This window comes from Rousettus aegyptiacus, unplaced genomic scaffold, assembly GCF_014176215.1.
Source record: "Rousettus aegyptiacus isolate mRouAeg1 unplaced genomic scaffold, mRouAeg1.p scaffold_m13_p_8, whole genome shotgun sequence".
Taxonomy (NCBI): Eukaryota; Metazoa; Chordata; class Mammalia; order Chiroptera; family Pteropodidae; genus Rousettus; species Rousettus aegyptiacus.
Window position 1 is genome coordinate 104,986,095 of NW_023416311.1, and position 17,257 is coordinate 105,003,351.

Genomic DNA, 17,257 nt, shown 5'->3' on the forward strand with positions numbered 1-17,257 from the left:
GCCGCCGAGGCCCTGCAGGGCCCGCGCTCCCCGCGGACCCCTCTCCCACGACGGCCCCTCGTCCCCGAGCCTGCCTGCGATGCGTGCCGCCCCCGCCCAGGCCCCCGCCACGCGCCCATCACGCCTCCGGGACCCTTGTCCGCCCCCGGCCCTGGGATCTGCGACTTTAAGGTGCACCGCCTGGTCACCAGCCCTCTGCCGGTTTCATTCTCGAGTTTTATTGGATTTTCAGACTGCTCAAGGCCACAGGGTGCGGGGTGGGGGAGGGGTGGGGAGGGCGGAGGGCGCGGCCTGGGGAGGAAGATTCAGCGAGGCCTTATTTCTGGCACTGGTTGCCTCGCCTCTTAAGAGTTATCAAAGATACTGGAAACATCTGTGTGCTTGACAGCAGGAGGAGTAAAAACCGAGCCTGTTCTGACAAGACGTGCATACTGAGTTCCAATTCTCTTTCAAAGGCTGTGGAGAACTTACTAACAAAGTCTAGCACCAGGAGACTGTTTTCAAACAGTGCTAAAACGATCATTAGAAACAATCTCCAGATATTCCTGGCTCTGCCCCTAAGGATCGATTTGCTTTTACCCGCAGGAACCTCCTGCCCTGAGCTTTAAGGGGAGGATTAAATGGCGCTTTTCTAGTCCAGAGAAGGGACATCTGTGGATTTCTCAATGTTCACATTCGAGTATTTTAAACTTCTTATTCTAAAACCTCTTTAAAACCAGGTTTGCAAAGTAGAAAAAAAAAAAAAACTTTCCTTTACATAAAAGACTTAAAATAACTATTTTGAGGAAGCAATGCAAATCATTACTGCATTTCAGAGGCATTAAACTCCTAATTAGAAAAAGTTCTGATACTATATATCATTAAGGGTAGCTGAGGTCTCATTTGCTTTCAATGACACCTCTGCCCTCAGTGACCCCAATTTCATTCCTACGCTGAAAGAATTACCATTTATCTAGTTTAAAATTCACTTTTCCTTTCCAGCCACACCTTGTGAAAGTTTTCACAGTATCTTCTTTACCTGTGTATTTTATGGGCTTCTCTCATGGGCTCCTGACCACATGCATTTAGTTTAGGATTGCAATTTATGAAAATCTCTGTTTCCGTGACTCATGTTAACTCTTGTGGTATCCATATCGGAAGACAGATTTAGAAAAAGTCATTTTGCTTTTCATTTAAAAAAAAAAAGTGATGACTGAAGACATGGCCTTGAGTGGAGCCTGGGCCACGGACACCCCGAGTCCCCCTCGAAGGGCCAAGGACAAGGCCGGGGCACATGAACGGCTGTTCGCAGAATCAGACCCGCATCTCTGCCGGAATCCCCTCCGGGATGACTGAAAATGAGCAGGTTGCTGCTTCACCCCAAAGAATGAAATTCCCATCTCTGGTCTCAGACACGTGACTCTTCAGCGGTCACTATGCAAAAGAGTTCTACTCTGTTTGCTGGAGAAACCGAGTGAGGTCACTGCTCGGCCGGAACCCAGCTGACCGCAGTAACTGAGACAGGCTCGCGGGTGGGGACTTCTCACCCCACTGCTCCGTGGAGCAACCCTGCCCGTCGCTCTGTAACGAGGCGACTTAACGTGACGAGAACATACAGTTCCTGAGAAACAGCAGTGAACACCTGGTTGGAACGGCCGAGGCTCCCCGATGAGCCCTGGGGTGACCCTGCCAGAGGAAGGGGGGGCTCTTCACGGCTGGGCGCAGGCCACTCTGCAAATGATTCGACTCCCGAGAACTCAAGATCGACTGCAGGTGGGGGTCTGGCCAATTTTCTGAGAGCAGTTCAAAAGGAAAGGGGGCATGTGGTCTAACAAAAGCCATTGTCCCCTAAAGAACACAGTGTATCAACTCCTGAGAACCGTCACACCCTGCAGCCCAGGACGGTTCAGTCATTCAGAAACCTCACAAAAGGGCCTCGTGGTTTCCTGAGGGCTTCACACAGAGCAGACCAAAGAACGACTGTTTGTTAAAAGGATCAGGGGGCGCAGCTCACTACTGGCAATGCTTACAAGACAATGGCCATCCTGGAAGCCGGAACGATGTACCGATGTACCGATGTACCGATGACACTAATTACACCTTGCCCTCTGAGCTCTGGCTTCCAGGAGGCCTGAGCTTAACGGCATGGGGAGCAGGCCCCTGTGCTCACCCCAACTCCAGGCACGTTCGCAGAAGTGCCCCCTGAAATCTACTGAATTTCAAAGAGGGCTGCTGTGGTCGGCTCCCACACATCGTTGGTACAGAGGAAAATCCGTGAGAACTAAAAAACGGTTAAGACGAAAAACTTACAAGTTTTTGTTTTTTTACCATCGAAAGAAAAAAGTGTGAGAAAAAAATTTTTTCAGAAGCAGTGGCTTACTATACCCGACGTTTTATGCAGAAGAGAAATACTGAGTGTCGTGAACTCAGCGAGGGCAACCCTCCACTCTCCACCGAGGCGATCACACGCCGGCTTTCTGACATGAAAAAAAACCCTTGGAAAGCGTCCCTGACTGTGATACACATGAGGTGGAATGGAAAATTAGATGGAAGGAAGCTAAATTGAAAAGACACAACCAAGAAAGGCAAATTTTGAATGTAGAAAGTCAAGCAAACCAGAGAGAGGGCAGCTATGACATGTCAGGCCTCAAAGGTTCACAGAAGCTGACGCGGCCTCGAGTCCTCTCGCTCTGAAGGAACCAGAACGAGAAGCCGGAAGGTGCTGGGCAGACACCGCCCACTGTCCTGCAGGACGAGGACTCGGGGTTGGGATGGAGACCCGTGAAAATCACCTGCAGTACTTTACGTCACTGGGCCCTGGAATGAAAACCTCCTCAGGAGACAATTTAACCCCAAGAGACCCATTTACTGCATTTCCTGAGAGGGCGAGACAATCCAGGGAAGTTCACCTGAAATGCCTCTCTGTGCAAAGGGACAGCGCCTGAGGAGTTGAGGGGACGGCCAGTTAACCAACTGACTCGGACCCGCATCCCAAGGAAGAACTGGAACACGCCGTGGGCCTCACGGCTGATCCCAAACTGCCACCGTCCTCAACAGTGGCTCTGATCGGTGGCGCAAAATTACGTTAAATTTTGCAGTGGCACTTTTCAATGCGCCATTATTCTTACAAACACTTCTGTCGAATTTCTACCCAAACTTAAAGTAAAAAAAAAAAAAAAAAAAAAAAAAATCTTCCTTTTCTGAGAACTGAGGTGTTCTACTTTAGCACAGGGGATTTTGTTTTTCTGATTAACTACAGTTATCAAAGACTACACTCGTTTTGTGGTTTTATGAGTGCACTGAAAAAAACTTGTTAAAAATTACAAAAAGCCACAGTCACTTAGAAAATTAGAAAACAAAGATTAGTGACAAGAGGAAACACACCCCAGGTGTGATCCGTCGCCCAGCGGGGGGGGGGGAGGGGGCGTCCATGCCCGTGCCGAGGCACCTGTCCGCCCTGGGCTGGCACGTGGGTGTGGTCCACTTATGAATGAATGTATCTGCCTCACGAATAGCATGGAGTCGCGTTACATGCACGTGGCCACGATGCAGCCCATGTGGGAGGATTGGAGATGAGTAGCCGGAAAGATGTTTCGAGCAAGAGTCTCCCTCTTTTCCAGTGACAGCCCATTCAGTACGCACGTAGCCACCGGTCTTCTGTTGCCGAGCCCCCAAAATGCAATCGGTCTAGGCACAAACTGAGTTTAAGCGACTCGGTCTCGCGCCCACGCGGGGCAAGCCCACGTGAGGTCGTGGGAGAACCACCGCCGAGCGCCTCCTCTGAGCCAGGTGCTCTCTCGCTTCCGGCACCTTCAGCCAGAGGACAGTGGCCGAGGGCAGAACCGGGGCTCACCTTCGCTCCCACGCTGCGCCGGGTATGTGCGTGATGAGGCCGAATGAGAGAGCGTGGAGTTCCTCAGGAGGCCGAAGGCAAGTTTCCTCTCTCAAAAACGTGAATTCGGCCGCATTTTAACAAGTAGTGGCATTAACGCCTTTATACGCTACCTCGACGTTGCAATTAACATAAATCCAATCAAGTTCCTAGGATGTAGATGGTCACATCACAGAGAAACTTAATCAACTGACATTTGAAACTACATGAGATCCCATGACCCCAACACAGTGCTATAGCTTAAGAGTAACTGAAACTACTTTTTTTTTTTTTAAAGATGTGGATTCATATATTGTAAACTCAGGGCATATCATGCTAAGTCTCCACTGAATTTCCTACTCACTAAAAGTCAGAACTGCATCACCCGGGCCGGCTTTTCCACACACGCCTCCTCTTGCTTTGGGGATTTTTTCATCTTGGCCTCAAGAAAATCTGTTCTACAGTAGCCTCTATTTGATTCCGCATTTTCTATTTTCCTCATAATATAAATTTTGGTTATATAAAACAAATCACAGACCAATAATAAGGCAGAGAGAAAGAAAAAGGTTAAAAAGGCTTCATTCTGCTAAAAACATTTAGCTCCATATTCAGCTGCAGTGTGAAATAATAAGGCCTAGATACTGACAGGTAATTAAATCCACATTCCGTTTCTGGCTTTTGCGCTCTAGTGCTGGGTGGCCCTGTGAGGGTCATCCGGCCTCCGTCATTTCCTTGTGGGCCCAAAGGCTTGCTCAGCACTCTCCTCCCTACCTCCTGAGACAAGCCCAGGACAGATGAGATAAGGGTCTGGCAAGCACTTGATTTCTTTGGAACCCATATCATATCCTCATAAGATCATTCTGACCAGCCCAAGTACCATGAGTACAGGCAAGAATCGGTGCTGAACTCACTTTTGGAACAAAGAGGTGGCGTCTTTTACAGACGGAGATGTGCTCATGGGGACATGTAGTTTGTGTCTGTGACCAGCCTACTCCACTCTGCTGACAGCCCTCCCTGGAAAGCGGGTGTCTCCAGGAGCCCCTCCTTAACAGCCTCTTCCTAAAACCTCTGCGCCTCATCTGAGAATTACGACAGCTCCGGGCAGACAGCTTTTCCTTAAGAATTCTGCAGGAGGCTGAGTTGAAAACATCCCCCCACCCAGTTTCTGAAATGGACCCAAATTCCAAGATAACGACTAACTCATAACAGACATTGTAAATTAAGTCACACAGGCAGAACACGGTTAAGTAATTTCCCTCACCAGAGCTATCTGCCTGTGGTTTTGGAGGCTGTTTAAACCCGAAATGCTACGTGTAGTGGAAGGACCTCGAGACACACGAAAAGTCAGTGTCATCGGAGGGAGAGGGGGGTTTTCTGGCTGAGCCTGGTTCAGAGAAACAGTGCATCTTACAAACTGACGCATGAGAGGATGCAGTTTCCTGATTTTCAGAAGCATTCTCCCGAGTCACCTGCTGACCCTGGCATGTTCTCCCAGAAAAGCACAAAAAAGAGAGACGGCCGTAAGAAAAGCCTCGCATGCTCTTTATTCTCACCCCAGATGCAGATCCCAAGGACTGCTGCGGTTCCATGGTCTCGGGAAGACATTTCGTCTTTTCCGGGCACGTACTTTGGAGCATGTTATGGACCTGGGGCCTCAAGGACTGGGGTTAAAGGAAATAAATGCCACGTCCACCTAAAAAACCCCTGAGTTCTGGAGTGTCATTACTTCCAGGCGGGCGAGGAGCCCAGGCTGGCGAGCCGAGTGCTGCTGGCTGACGGGCAGCTGTCACAGCGTCACTCGGGGGCACGGCGGGTGTCCCTGAGCAGCTCGGGGGTGGCAGTGGCCTCCACAGAGTGGCCCTTCTGGGATTTCCGAACTATGACACGAGCTTTGGAAATAATGCGTTCGATGAGGTTGACAGAGTTGGTGAGTTACTTCCACTGATAAAACATTTACCCGGCGGTTCTTTAAAAACTCTAATAGCTCGGTAGATTCCCAGGGTAGAATGAATAATTTCTGCAAGTTAAAATGATTAATTTTCTGTTAGTGATGTATTCTTCCTCTCTCGTTGGGTACAAGCAGAATTTCCTGTCTTAATGGCAACGGCCCTCGCAGCCTCGATCCCAAGCTCACCTAAGTCCACGTATGCTGTGCCGGACCCCGAGAAGGGCTAGTTACAGGACTCCTAATCCAGGGTACAGCCTTGTTCCTGTGGCCAACGTCCCGTGGGTTCCAGCTGGCCACATGCCAGGGGCCCAGGGGTGCACCAGAGTGCCGGCACACGGGGCCCCTCCGCGTCTCCTCTGTGGGAGAAGGGGCAGCTCCATCTTGGGTGGGAGCTGCCGAGCCTGGGGCTCCTGCCCAGATGCACACGGGGGCCTTTCCGGACGCTGGCTGCCACGCATTTACATGTGAACCACCTGAAGAAGGTCATCCTTTTTTTCTGGAATCGATCTCCAGAAAAATCTTTGCACGCCTTCCAAAAGTTAGAACTTTTTACACCTATTTATCTTTGGCTTTGTCATTCAGATGACTTAAGATTTTTTTAAAAATAAACTTTAAACTCACTCCTAGGTAAACCTAGACCAGATCCATGAGAGTTAATCTGGTAAGAATGTGAACTTGGGGCTTGATGAGCCTATGATATGGGGTTTCTCAACCAAGACAAGTCCGCCAGGTGGCCTGAGGGCAGGCCGTTCCCTCTGGCATGAGCTACTGGTATTTCTGGCTTTTCCTTCAGCTGCAATTCTTGTGTGCACTGACTATTTAAATTACTCGATCTCCTCGATTATTATTTGAAAAAAATAATCAGAATTACTGCCACGAAATGTTTCCAAGTTTAAACTTTATTTTCTTAACTGACGGGCTGTGGGTGGGGCGGCCGGGAGAGACGCTAACAGCACCCAAATTACTGGCAAGAAACAGGTGCTGGAAGCTAACGCGCTGAGCTCTGAACAAAACAAAACGGGGCACTTTTATTCTTCGGTTCTGTTATTATAAGCATTCAAAATTCTAGGACTGATTAACTGAACTCAAAAAGTGGAATGAGAAACAACTAATTATTCAAACCAGAAGGATTTTGAAAATAAAATCATTGTAGGAGAGTAGTATTTTAAAACCTACCTACCTACCTGTGTCCTGGAAACTACGGTAAATACTATGAATTCTTCTGCGAAACTGAGTGAGGAAAGACGGAAGTCTGGGACCGACTTCCCTTTCTGAGATAACCCTTCTGTCACCAATTCCCTCCAGTGAGGGTGACCTCTGGGCGCGTCCTTCCTACCAGTGAGCAGGCGGTGGGACCACCACGCCGAGCCCTGCCACATCTCACGATCAGGGCTGGGGTCTTCCGGGACAAAGCACAGCTCGTGTCCGACAGTGAGAAGCCTGGGATTCTGAGCTGATGGCATGCGGAACGCAACCCTGTCTGCTGTCAAATTCTTCCTAGAAGAATTTGGTCTCGCATTCCAGAAGCGAACCGGGACAGGTGTTCCTCTCGGCAGGAACAGAAGATGTGACTGTCCCTCCCTGGCTTTTGCAGAGGACTTTGGTCACTTGCATGCCATGTAAGCCCAGGATTCCAGCTTCTCCTGTCAATGTATTCTTTAGGTTTCTGGATTCTATCGAGAGAGAACCATGGGATGCTCCAGGCCATCTTTACAGAAGGTGAGCCTACACAGACTGGAATCAAGTCTGACCTATCTTCCTGGCCAGCCCTGGTGAGGCCCACCCCCGGGTGCACTTCCTGTGTTCTAGAAGGCGCCTCGGGCCAAGCTGGGCCCCTGCTTCCATCAGAGCAGAACAGGGCTCTGTGCAAGATTTCAGTAAAAAACAACAGGTTCTACTGCTTAAAATAAAAAAGCTTAACCACGGTGCCACAGGCGTCCTGACAGAAAACCAGGAAACAGCGCTGGGAAGGGCCACTGATTTTTTTCTGAATCCTCAGGGTTAAAGTCTTCTAACCTGGACACCCCAAAGTCCTTGTCCCTGGTCCCTGGCCCCTGGTTCTGGCATGACTCTCGGCACACAGCAGCGGTTTGAAAATGTTAATGACGACCGTCCTTTGTGGATGAAAAGAGGCCACTTCCCGCCAGACCTCGGGCCGGCGACGACTCACCTTGTCACTGTCCAGGGTGTTCTGCGACGTCCGGGAGGCGATGGAGATCGTGTCCGGCTGGCTGCTGCCGTCGCCTTGGCTGTCCAGGTCCTCCCCATCCCTGCGGACGCAAAGAAAGAGGCCTCAGTCCTGACGCCGCGGAGGCCAAGGGGCTTCAGTGCCTCACCCTGCGGGATTTGTTTCCCAGGACTGGAAAAGCTCGTCCGTCGGAGCCGGAGAAATGACGGACGCGTCTAGAGAGGTGCAAGTCAGGGTCGTGCTGGCTGCTGCGGCCGTGGCCCTGACGGTGAGCGACCACGCTTCGCCGAGCGCAGGCTCTCTGCTGGGTGCCGGGCGCAGGGGCTGACACGGACCGCTCCGTTTAATTCGCGCAATGATAAAATACAGTTGACGTGACTTTCTCCACTTCGGAAGCGAGAAACAAAAAAGTCCAGCTGCCCTCACTCGTCCAAGGCCAGGGAAAGAGACGGGGACTGGCCTACAGCCCTCCATTTACTCTCACGCTGAGGCAGGCTCTTGTCTTAACAAAGCAATTTCACTATTAAGAACGATGTTAAATGTAAACTGCATTTAATGAGAACGTGTTCCTCAAACTATGTGAGAAGCAGGCGCTTTGAAGACGCGGTAAGCTGACACGTCTCTTCCCTACTGCACGGCGCACGTTCGAACAGTCGCGGGCACTCACCTCCTTCCCTTCTGCCTGGCGGCGGGGGCCGTTTTGGGCAGGTGAATGGGCTCCTTCAGGGCGCCTTTCAGGTGGATGGTCCTCTCCTGGATCACTTCTCTGATGTGCTTGATCCAGTCCTGCTTGTTTTCTATACTGGAAGCCTGACGAGGCGTGAGAATCCGTCAGGACAGCGGAGGGCCCTTTCCAGGTCCTAACCACGCTCAGGTCTCCCACATTCCTGGAGTTTCCCCTTCTAAAAATGACTTTTCAGCAGAAAAGCAACCACATCCTGTGTTTAATTCGCCACCAAATGAATGACCCTAGTTTTGAACATTCTTTTCATAGAAACCACTTTTATTGTATAGTATTGATGTTATCCTAGATATCTGAATATTCTAATGATCATTCCCCAGTTCCAAGAACTTTTAAGCAGCTCTGGAAAAATGTGGAAACACAGCCACTCCTAAACCAAAGCTTCCTTCAGGCTATTTAGGCCAAGAGTCATGGTCGGTGGCTAGCGAAGTGTCAATGGAACCGAGCCGAGGCCCGCACGTCACGCGGCCTCGCCCACGGGTCCAGTGAACAGCAGCCGTGGCCGTGACATCCCCCCAAGGCACCCTCACTCCCGCCAGCACTCTGTGGAGCTGGGTGTCCCTTCCCCTCCCGTGACAGATGAGCAACTGGGGCCGGGACACGTTAGAAATGTGCCCGGGGTCACATGTCAGCGGATGAAGCTGGAATGCCTGGACTGCACGACGGAACCTACCCCACGAGCTCTGCATTTCTCGGCCTCTGGGTACACTGCCAGAAGAAGGCAGTGCAACCGACAGACAGCCAAAGGCCTGTGGCGGATCTGCCCCGGCTCCATCACAACTGTGGAGCACGCTTCCCTGACAAAGACACGCAGGCACATGCTCGACAAGCATTTGTTGAATGAACACATATGGCATCACTTTTTCCAGATTTTTTTCTTTCACTGTGCCTCAAAGGAGGGTTTTTTTTTTTTTTTTTAAACATGTTCTGAGCCTTAGTAACAGTTTTTAATTTCCTTATGGTCAACATCAATCTCCTATGATATAAGCAAAATTCCCTGTAAATGATTAAAACAATCATCAGTGGGATTATAGATGAGCTCACGAAGGGAGTGGAACCCATCGGTTTCTCATGGCGGATCTTGTCTTTGAAACTAGAAAGCCAAAGCCCACGTTGGGAAAGGAAATTAAAACCGAGAACTCTCTGAAGAAAATGTTTTAACTGGAAGATGTGTCTTTAAAGTTATTTAGGGGCAGTAATGGGGAAATAAAGGATAAATAAAGGAGCCTCTTACTCCCATCCCGGGACCTGACGCCAGGAGAGCAGTAAAACTGACTCTGGGTTAGGAGGCAGGTGACTGGGAACCAGGGAGTCTGTGCATGAAGTAACTGCCTCGGGGTGGAAAGCTCTGAACTCGGTAGATCTACTGGAATTTAAATGTCCGGGACGAATGTCCTGGGGCTTAAACAAAGAGAAGTATCCGAGGAAGAACATTTGGCAGAGTTTGGAGTCCACTGAGGAAAACTGTTAATATGGCTCAGAAATAAAGAAAATTCTCAAGACATAAAGTGTATCGATCGTCATGTTTATGAAGACTAATTCTCCCGGGAGTCTCATGCTGTTTAAGGAAGGGTTTAAATCCTCCCTTGCAGACTACAAAAGTAAAAGAAGCCTACGATTGTTTTACAACTACTCGGCCGTCACCATCATGACCGTCACGGTGGCCACATCTCCACAGTCGCCGCCACCCAAAAAGCTCCGCCATGATTGCGACCATCACAACCACCTCCTCCACCATCAGCTCCGCCACCACAAAGCGCTCTCTGAAATTAATGAGGGCATCACTTCCTTTCTAGTCTCTCCTTGGAAGCCAGAAAAATGTTACTTGAAATTCCCTAGAACACTTTCACCTGGTGAATTAAAGCCCGCAAGGAAGTCTTATTCTTCAATCGCATCATGAGTATTTTATTAGGTCCCAAATGAAAGTAATCGTCTGGCAAAGTCTCTGGCACTATTTCTTAGGTGGCCCCTTTGGCATCTGTCAGTGCAGCTGATCTGGATAAACACTTAATGTGAGTTGCAGGTGTTAAGGTCTTGAGTGTACTTTAAAATTTTATGCCTTAGAGAAGTTCAGTTATCTAATATTTAGCTATTGGTGCAATTTATATTTTATAGGGCTTTATGCTAGTACTAATGAGGACATGCTGGGTTGGTAATCAGATACCGCCAAACAATCCGTTATTTCCAATTGAATAGAGACCTCAGAAACACAATGGCTTCCATAGTCAGCGGTCACTAAAGTACAGACTCCACACGAGTGACAACCGCTGAATAACTCGCAGTCACTGCACGTCCCATAGAGAGGTTAAAAGGAATATAAGAGACCAAATCACTGACATGCACGCTCACACACCAGAGTCCCATTAAGCTTTTGGCTCGGCTCCCAATATTCTACAAATCTTTGTCTACATCTTCCCCCAAACATCCTGAAGTCGATTATGGACTTTCCAGACAGCCCCCAAAGAGTTTCATCTGTATTTTCTCAAACACAGAAGAAGGGAAGTACATAAGACACCCTTAGGGCACTCTGTGATTCCTGGGAGAGGGTGTTATAATCAAAACGGAGTTCAAATCACATATTCGGAGATACTTTCCCCCCCCAAAGACTAGGTGCATCAAAGCACCCTTAGTGTTTCTGAACATGTTAAATCATAACCCTGTACCTGATAATCACCTCTCTCTTCTTCTTATGGCCCCAAACCAGAGAGCCAAGAGCCCAGGACCTCACGGAGACTTGGCTTGTTCAGCGCGGAAAATGTCAAAGTCCCTCCTGAATCTATCAGGTGCACATTTTCCTTTGGAAACCAAAGGTCAAGTGTGGGGGCTGTGGATCCACATCTCTTTCCTCCTAGACCCCGACTTCCTGCATCTCTTATGGAATCAATGAATTCTTTTTAAGACTGAAAGAATGGAAGAAGTTTGAAGACCCCGCTCCGTTTGATCTTTTAGTAGGCAAGCTAGAGTTTAGCTCAAGTTACTTCATCGCTAGAATACCCAACTGAATTTATTCTACCATTCTTCATGAATGATCACTAATCCCAACAAAAGGAGCACATAAAATGATAGGAAAACCAGTATGTTTCAACAACAGGAAAACTGGAGCACACACTGGCATGATAAACTTGGCACCCGGCACGACCCCGAGCTTTACGCAGACGTACCTTAAGGACGATTTTATTATCTGAGGTTGGCGTCCTCCCCACCCACAGCGCAAATTTGCAAGGATCTCCTTCAACATGTTCCGTGACACCCAACTCTGAGGTCTGCAGAGAAAGACAGTTATATAATTAGGTGCCAGTAGAATTCGGAGATCAGAACCATTTTCAGTGACTGTGGTTGTAACAACACAGTCTGTTCACGTTAACAGGTTAATCCTTGGCCCTCGTTTTAGGTGAAATGAGGAAATTCTGTTCTTAGGCTACACACGATTGGTTTCGTCTCTTTCATTTCCTCTGAGCATGTCTACTGGGGATTCTGATGCAGGTCAACAAGCAAATTCGGAGGAAGGAAAGCAAAATTATCTGAATACCCTATTATCTGGAAATCACGAGCTGACTATTTTCAGCCTGATAAATACAAGTCAGTCTGTTCTAGCTGCAAAACAGTTGCCACCTCGGGTTTTCAGCACTAATCAAGCAGCCCCCCTCCAGAGAGGCAAATGGCGTTTTAACCGCTTAGTTATTTTCCAGTTTGTCTAACGATAGCATTAACGTTTAGTATTTCGCCAATAATTTTAAGAATTGAGAAACAAAATTCCGCCGTAACATATGCAATTGTTACATGCGGAGCGCAGAAGAGTGTAGACGAAGGTCACCCTCGCCGTCCCCCCCCCCCCCCCCAATGCGTTCTCTCCTCTCTGGCAAAGGAGGAAATTCATGATCTACCTCTCCAGAGGTGGCCTCTGAGGGAAACTTAACTGTTAAAAGACAAATTAAGTGAAGAGCTATCAGCTTCTAAAACAGACTGGTTTGGTCTCTAAGGATCCATTAAAGCCAGCTAGTGAAATTACTAGCCAGCAATATTGCATTTTTTCTTTCCAGTTAGAATATGATCTAAAATGATGTAAGGTGGGCTGTGATCCAAAGGACAATCTCCAACAGGATATAAACCAGGGAAAACTCTTAAGAAAACCATTGGTTTGAACTTGCAAATTCCAGATTATTATTAAGAAGATTTCTACACTTGGTAGTACTTTATTACTTTGGGAATTTGATTAACATATGGATATCATAAAAAATATAATGTATAAAATATAAACTGTCTAAACTCCAAACATCCATCAATATTTCTCAGCAGCAATCTGCCATATTTTGTGTAAAGAAACCAAATTCTATTGCATTTACTGTTCTTTCTCTAATGGTGATTTTTCCTTAGTTTTGCACTATCCTCCTCTGCCTGGCCTTGCCCAACAGTTCTGTGTTGCTAGTCCTCTGAGATATCACCCACTAAGGGAAGATGGGACTTGATCTTAATAAAAAAAAAAATCAAACCTCATCAGTAAGCATCTATGGGTAAGGTCTCTCAAATCTATCCCAACGCTGGGGAATGGGAAATTAATTATAATGATATGAGAACTTACTTAATCACAGTCTGATATGATCAATTCACATATTTATAAAGCTGGTTAAGGCACATGGGAGATAAATGATTTTAATTCACCTACAGAGTGTTCTCCTATACTGCAGTGAAGAGTCTGGCATTTGGAGAGAGCAAGTGTTCTCGGGCTAAGGCAATGCAATCTCACGAGCGCCCTCTAGTGGGCCCAAGGCGGTCAAAGAACTTCACTGAAGCCAACACACACTCCTTTTTCTCTACCTACAAAAAAGCTGCAGTTGTGTTACCTTTACACTGACAGTTCCGAACACCTATACTTACAAACAATTTGCTTTTATAAAGGTACTTGCTTCTCCCACTGGAATCTTTCACTTCTTTACTAAAGACTAAGGACATTTCAAAAAGGAAGAGATGCCGCTCTCGACCCTTTCGGATTAAGGTTTTCGGGTCCCACACTTGGAAGGACTCCTGCAGGATGAGTTCTCCCTGAGACTCGATGTTTTCATCAAACCCTGCAATGTAAAAGAGGAAGGCACGATCAACGTAAAAGAAAAGGGAAAGGGCTGGGTGGGACACGGCATCGTGCCGGCCGAGGCAGTCGTGGCCCGCCCAGCGAGACCTGGGCGCAGCTCCCCGCCGGGGTGGGCCCTGGCCGCGCCCGCTGGCACGGGACACCTCCACGAAGGTGTGCACGGCCCGTCCTGCACCACGACTCCGTGCATCGTTTCCCTCATTCGGACAATTCGGCAATGCCTTGCAGCTCTGCTCTTCAGGCTCCGTCTCGTCGGGGTGGCGCCCTGACCCTCTGCCACCTGGTCTGACTCCTCCTTCCCCTCACCCACAGCACTTCGTCCACAAACCTCTGCCCACGCGGTTCCCTGCCTCCTCGACTCCCTCGGCCTACAGCACGCTGCCCAGACTTTGCCAGCCTCTCTTCAAGGGCCTGGGTACCCATCCCAGGTGAGTCCTCCCACCGCTGAACGCACACGTCTGCAACCAAATCACTCATCTCTGGCCCCTGGCTGGCTCTCACTGTTGCCATCTCTTCACAAAAGTGGCCCGTTGTGTGGACTTTAAGCTACCAGGACACAAAGTGGAATCCCGGGCAGGGGCTGCTAGTCGCCTCCCAACCCCGACTCCACCCTCTTCCCTAAGAGCAGAGGCTCTCCTTCGGGGCCACCCCAGTAAGCAGCGCGCTTGCCAGCCCCCTCCGCAGTTAGAGGCAGCCACGCACCCCCATGGCCACGCAGGGAGCCACGGGCACACCTTCTGGTCCCAGCCCTCGTCCCACGTCCCGCTCGGGGGAACGTGGACACGGTCTCTACACACCCCGAACCGGGCCGGCCAGACAACGTCCAGGGAGTGGGGAGCGGCCGGCGGGACGAGCGCACAGGCGGGGCTGCCGCCAGCTCCGGGTTTCACGCCGAAGGGAGAGAAGCCGTTGTGCGCGGCTTCCAAGCGTTGGGTCTGTTACGAACAGCAGCGCCTCTGCCCTAACTAGCGCGCTGCTCCGTGCCACCGAGGGCGATGGCAGGCTGGCACAAGCACTTGGGGCAGGGTTACTGCTTGTAAATATTTCTGCGTAACCTGACAATGAGAGTTAAGCTCTGTAACACAGAAGTAACTTCCTTAAACAGAGCAGTCACAGAGATTGTAACTGCGACAATAGTTTTCAAGCATATTTTACTGGTCGTCTCTTTAATACGTTACACACCACATTCAACTCCATTAGCGGGTATGTGGTACCTGCTGCGTTCAAAGCTCTAGCAAGTGACGCAAAGGACACAGAGATGGGGAAGTGACGAGCTCCCTTAAGGGTTTTGGGATCTTGGGGGACTGATCTATCCTTCCTTCTACCCACCCACCCAACACGGAGGCCAGGTAACCAAAGCCAAGTGAGCTCTGCTGGGGCTCAGCGTGTGGAGAGGCTGTTCTCCAGTTACAGGACAAAACCAGGTGTTTAAAGAGGTACAAGTATTTCATGGGATCTAATGGAAGCAATAAATCCAATTCTTGAAAAAAGAGATTCACATCCAGATTCTTAACGCCTTAACTAAAACACTGATGCGTGAAGCCAGGATTTTCACATGTGGGCAATCCATCTGAAAGGGTGTGGCAGAAGGCGCGGTGAACACGGGAAATGTGGAGGGGGCGTGGGGGGACGTGGAGGGGGCGTGGGGGGGCGTGGGGGGGACGCGGGCGCCCCGTTACCTTCCAGCATGCTGAGGTGCATGGCGTCGTTGGCTCGCTTGGGCACGCTGAGCATCACCTCCAGGCCGTCTTTAATCTCCCCCTTCCCCTCCTCGCAGCACGTGAGCAGCTCCTGCAGGGGACCGAGACCGTGAACTAGCAGAGACTGCGAAATACTCTACCAGCCAGATCGCTGCAGAAACGGGTCTATGAAAATCCACGATTTGCAGGGTGAAAACAGACTGTGGTCAGCTGGGCACAGGTTATCGGAGAAAACAAAGTACCGCCTCTTCATCCGGCTCCGACGAGGACAGCGCCTCACGTCAGAGCGGACCAGATGTCGTCATGGTTTAAGATGGAATTAGGCTGCATGTTAACTACCAAACCCCCAAGATGATAAACGAAAACATTTAATCAGTAGAGCAGAGCGCAGTCGGCTATCGGTCGTGTCTGAAGGTCATGCCGGGGCCCAGCTATGACCGCTAAGCTCCCCACAGGACGCCGGCGTGACGCCGAACGCTCTGGGGCCATCGGCACGACGCCACCCAACCTGGCGCTGCCGCGTGCGGCGGGAACGGCCACACTGCAGGGCGTCGCGTGCTCCTCGTCTGGGCGCCGACGTTCGGAACGTCCCCGGGCGCACCTACGTTCCAGATCTCAGGGGAGCATCTGCTCCGACGTGAACGGCAGCCGGGCCCGCAGACTCAGATTCCGCTGGGCTCCGAGTCCCCTCCTTACCAGTGCAGTCGTGATTATCTTAAGTCGGCAACAGTGAAAACGGCCTTTGTGTCCCCGCAGTCAACGGAAGAGGGGCGTGACATTGCGGTAGGCTCGGGCCTCACGCCGGGTGGTTTAGAGCGACGGAGCTGCCTGACAAGCACCTGACGTGTGAATGTAGGGCGTTTATCTATCATTCCGAACGGCTTAGCAAAAAAGTGCTTTAGAAATGCAACACACGGGGACCAACTGCACTGGCAGAAAACCTTCCTCACTGGGGAGCTCACTCCTCTTCTCTAGAAGAACCCTCGGCAGAATCAAGGAGGGTTTAAAAACCAAAGCACTGGACTAGATGTGAAGTCATGGAGAAGGAGAATTTTAGTGCAACCACATGCTAAAAACAAAATCCTTAGGTCTTAAGAACACCAAAGGATGCACTGCCTTTGCGGAATCAGAAAGCAAAGAGCAAATGCAAATATAAACTTAGCCTACTGACTTCTATTTCCTGTTTACGGCGGCCACATATTTTTGCGGTGATGGCCACATGGCCGCTTAATGGGATTCTGATACGGAAGTGCAGAGGACAGGTCCAACGAGAAGCTCTGCAAGGGTTATCTCTTCTGCAAAAGAACGTAGACACTTCTTACTGTTTCTAGATTTTTCTTATCAACAAAAAGAGTAAGGAGAGTTTCAGGCATTCATAACTCCACCTTCTGAATTTCTTTCATATCTAGAAAAATTATAGTATCACCTCCAATTGCTGTGCTAGGACCCAACTGGTCCTAACTGCACACAAAATACTGTTACCGGGATGAACGGATGGTTTGCGCATGTAACGCTCACTGACGCTCACCAGCCAGGAACTGGCGGGGGAAAACAAGTGTCATCAGATGGAGGTGACAAACTACCTCTATCTTGTCGTCAAGAAAATGGGTGTCAATTACGTATGATGCATTCTATGACAACTCTCATCACAAATTCTAGGTTTTCTTTACCATTCTTTCGTGAAGACTAATCCTTACTAGATTTTAACAAGCGTGATTTTAATTACGATCATTCATGAGCAAG

At 49.5% G+C, this 17,257-nt stretch overlaps 1 protein-coding gene across 3 annotated transcripts in view; it reads right to left on the reverse strand.

Moving 5' to 3' along the window:
• TRIO (trio Rho guanine nucleotide exchange factor) overlaps positions 1–17,257 on the reverse strand; it is a 300,662-nt gene that overhangs the window by 73,848 nt on the left and 209,557 nt on the right. For all 3 annotated transcript variants that reach the window (XR_004952348.1, XM_016152143.2, XM_036225270.1), the window contains 5 exons: positions 15,494–15,605; positions 13,604–13,794; positions 11,890–11,991; positions 8,654–8,796; positions 7,969–8,068 (listed from right to left, as the gene is read on the reverse strand). Coding sequence is in view for 2 of the 3 variants with exons in the window: in XM_016152143.2 (XP_016007629.2) it covers positions 7,969–8,068; positions 8,654–8,796; positions 11,890–11,991; positions 13,604–13,794; positions 15,494–15,605 (648 nt within the window). In the remaining variant the exon portion in view is untranslated. The remainder of the gene's footprint in view (positions 1–7,968; positions 8,069–8,653; positions 8,797–11,889; positions 11,992–13,603; positions 13,795–15,493; positions 15,606–17,257) is intronic.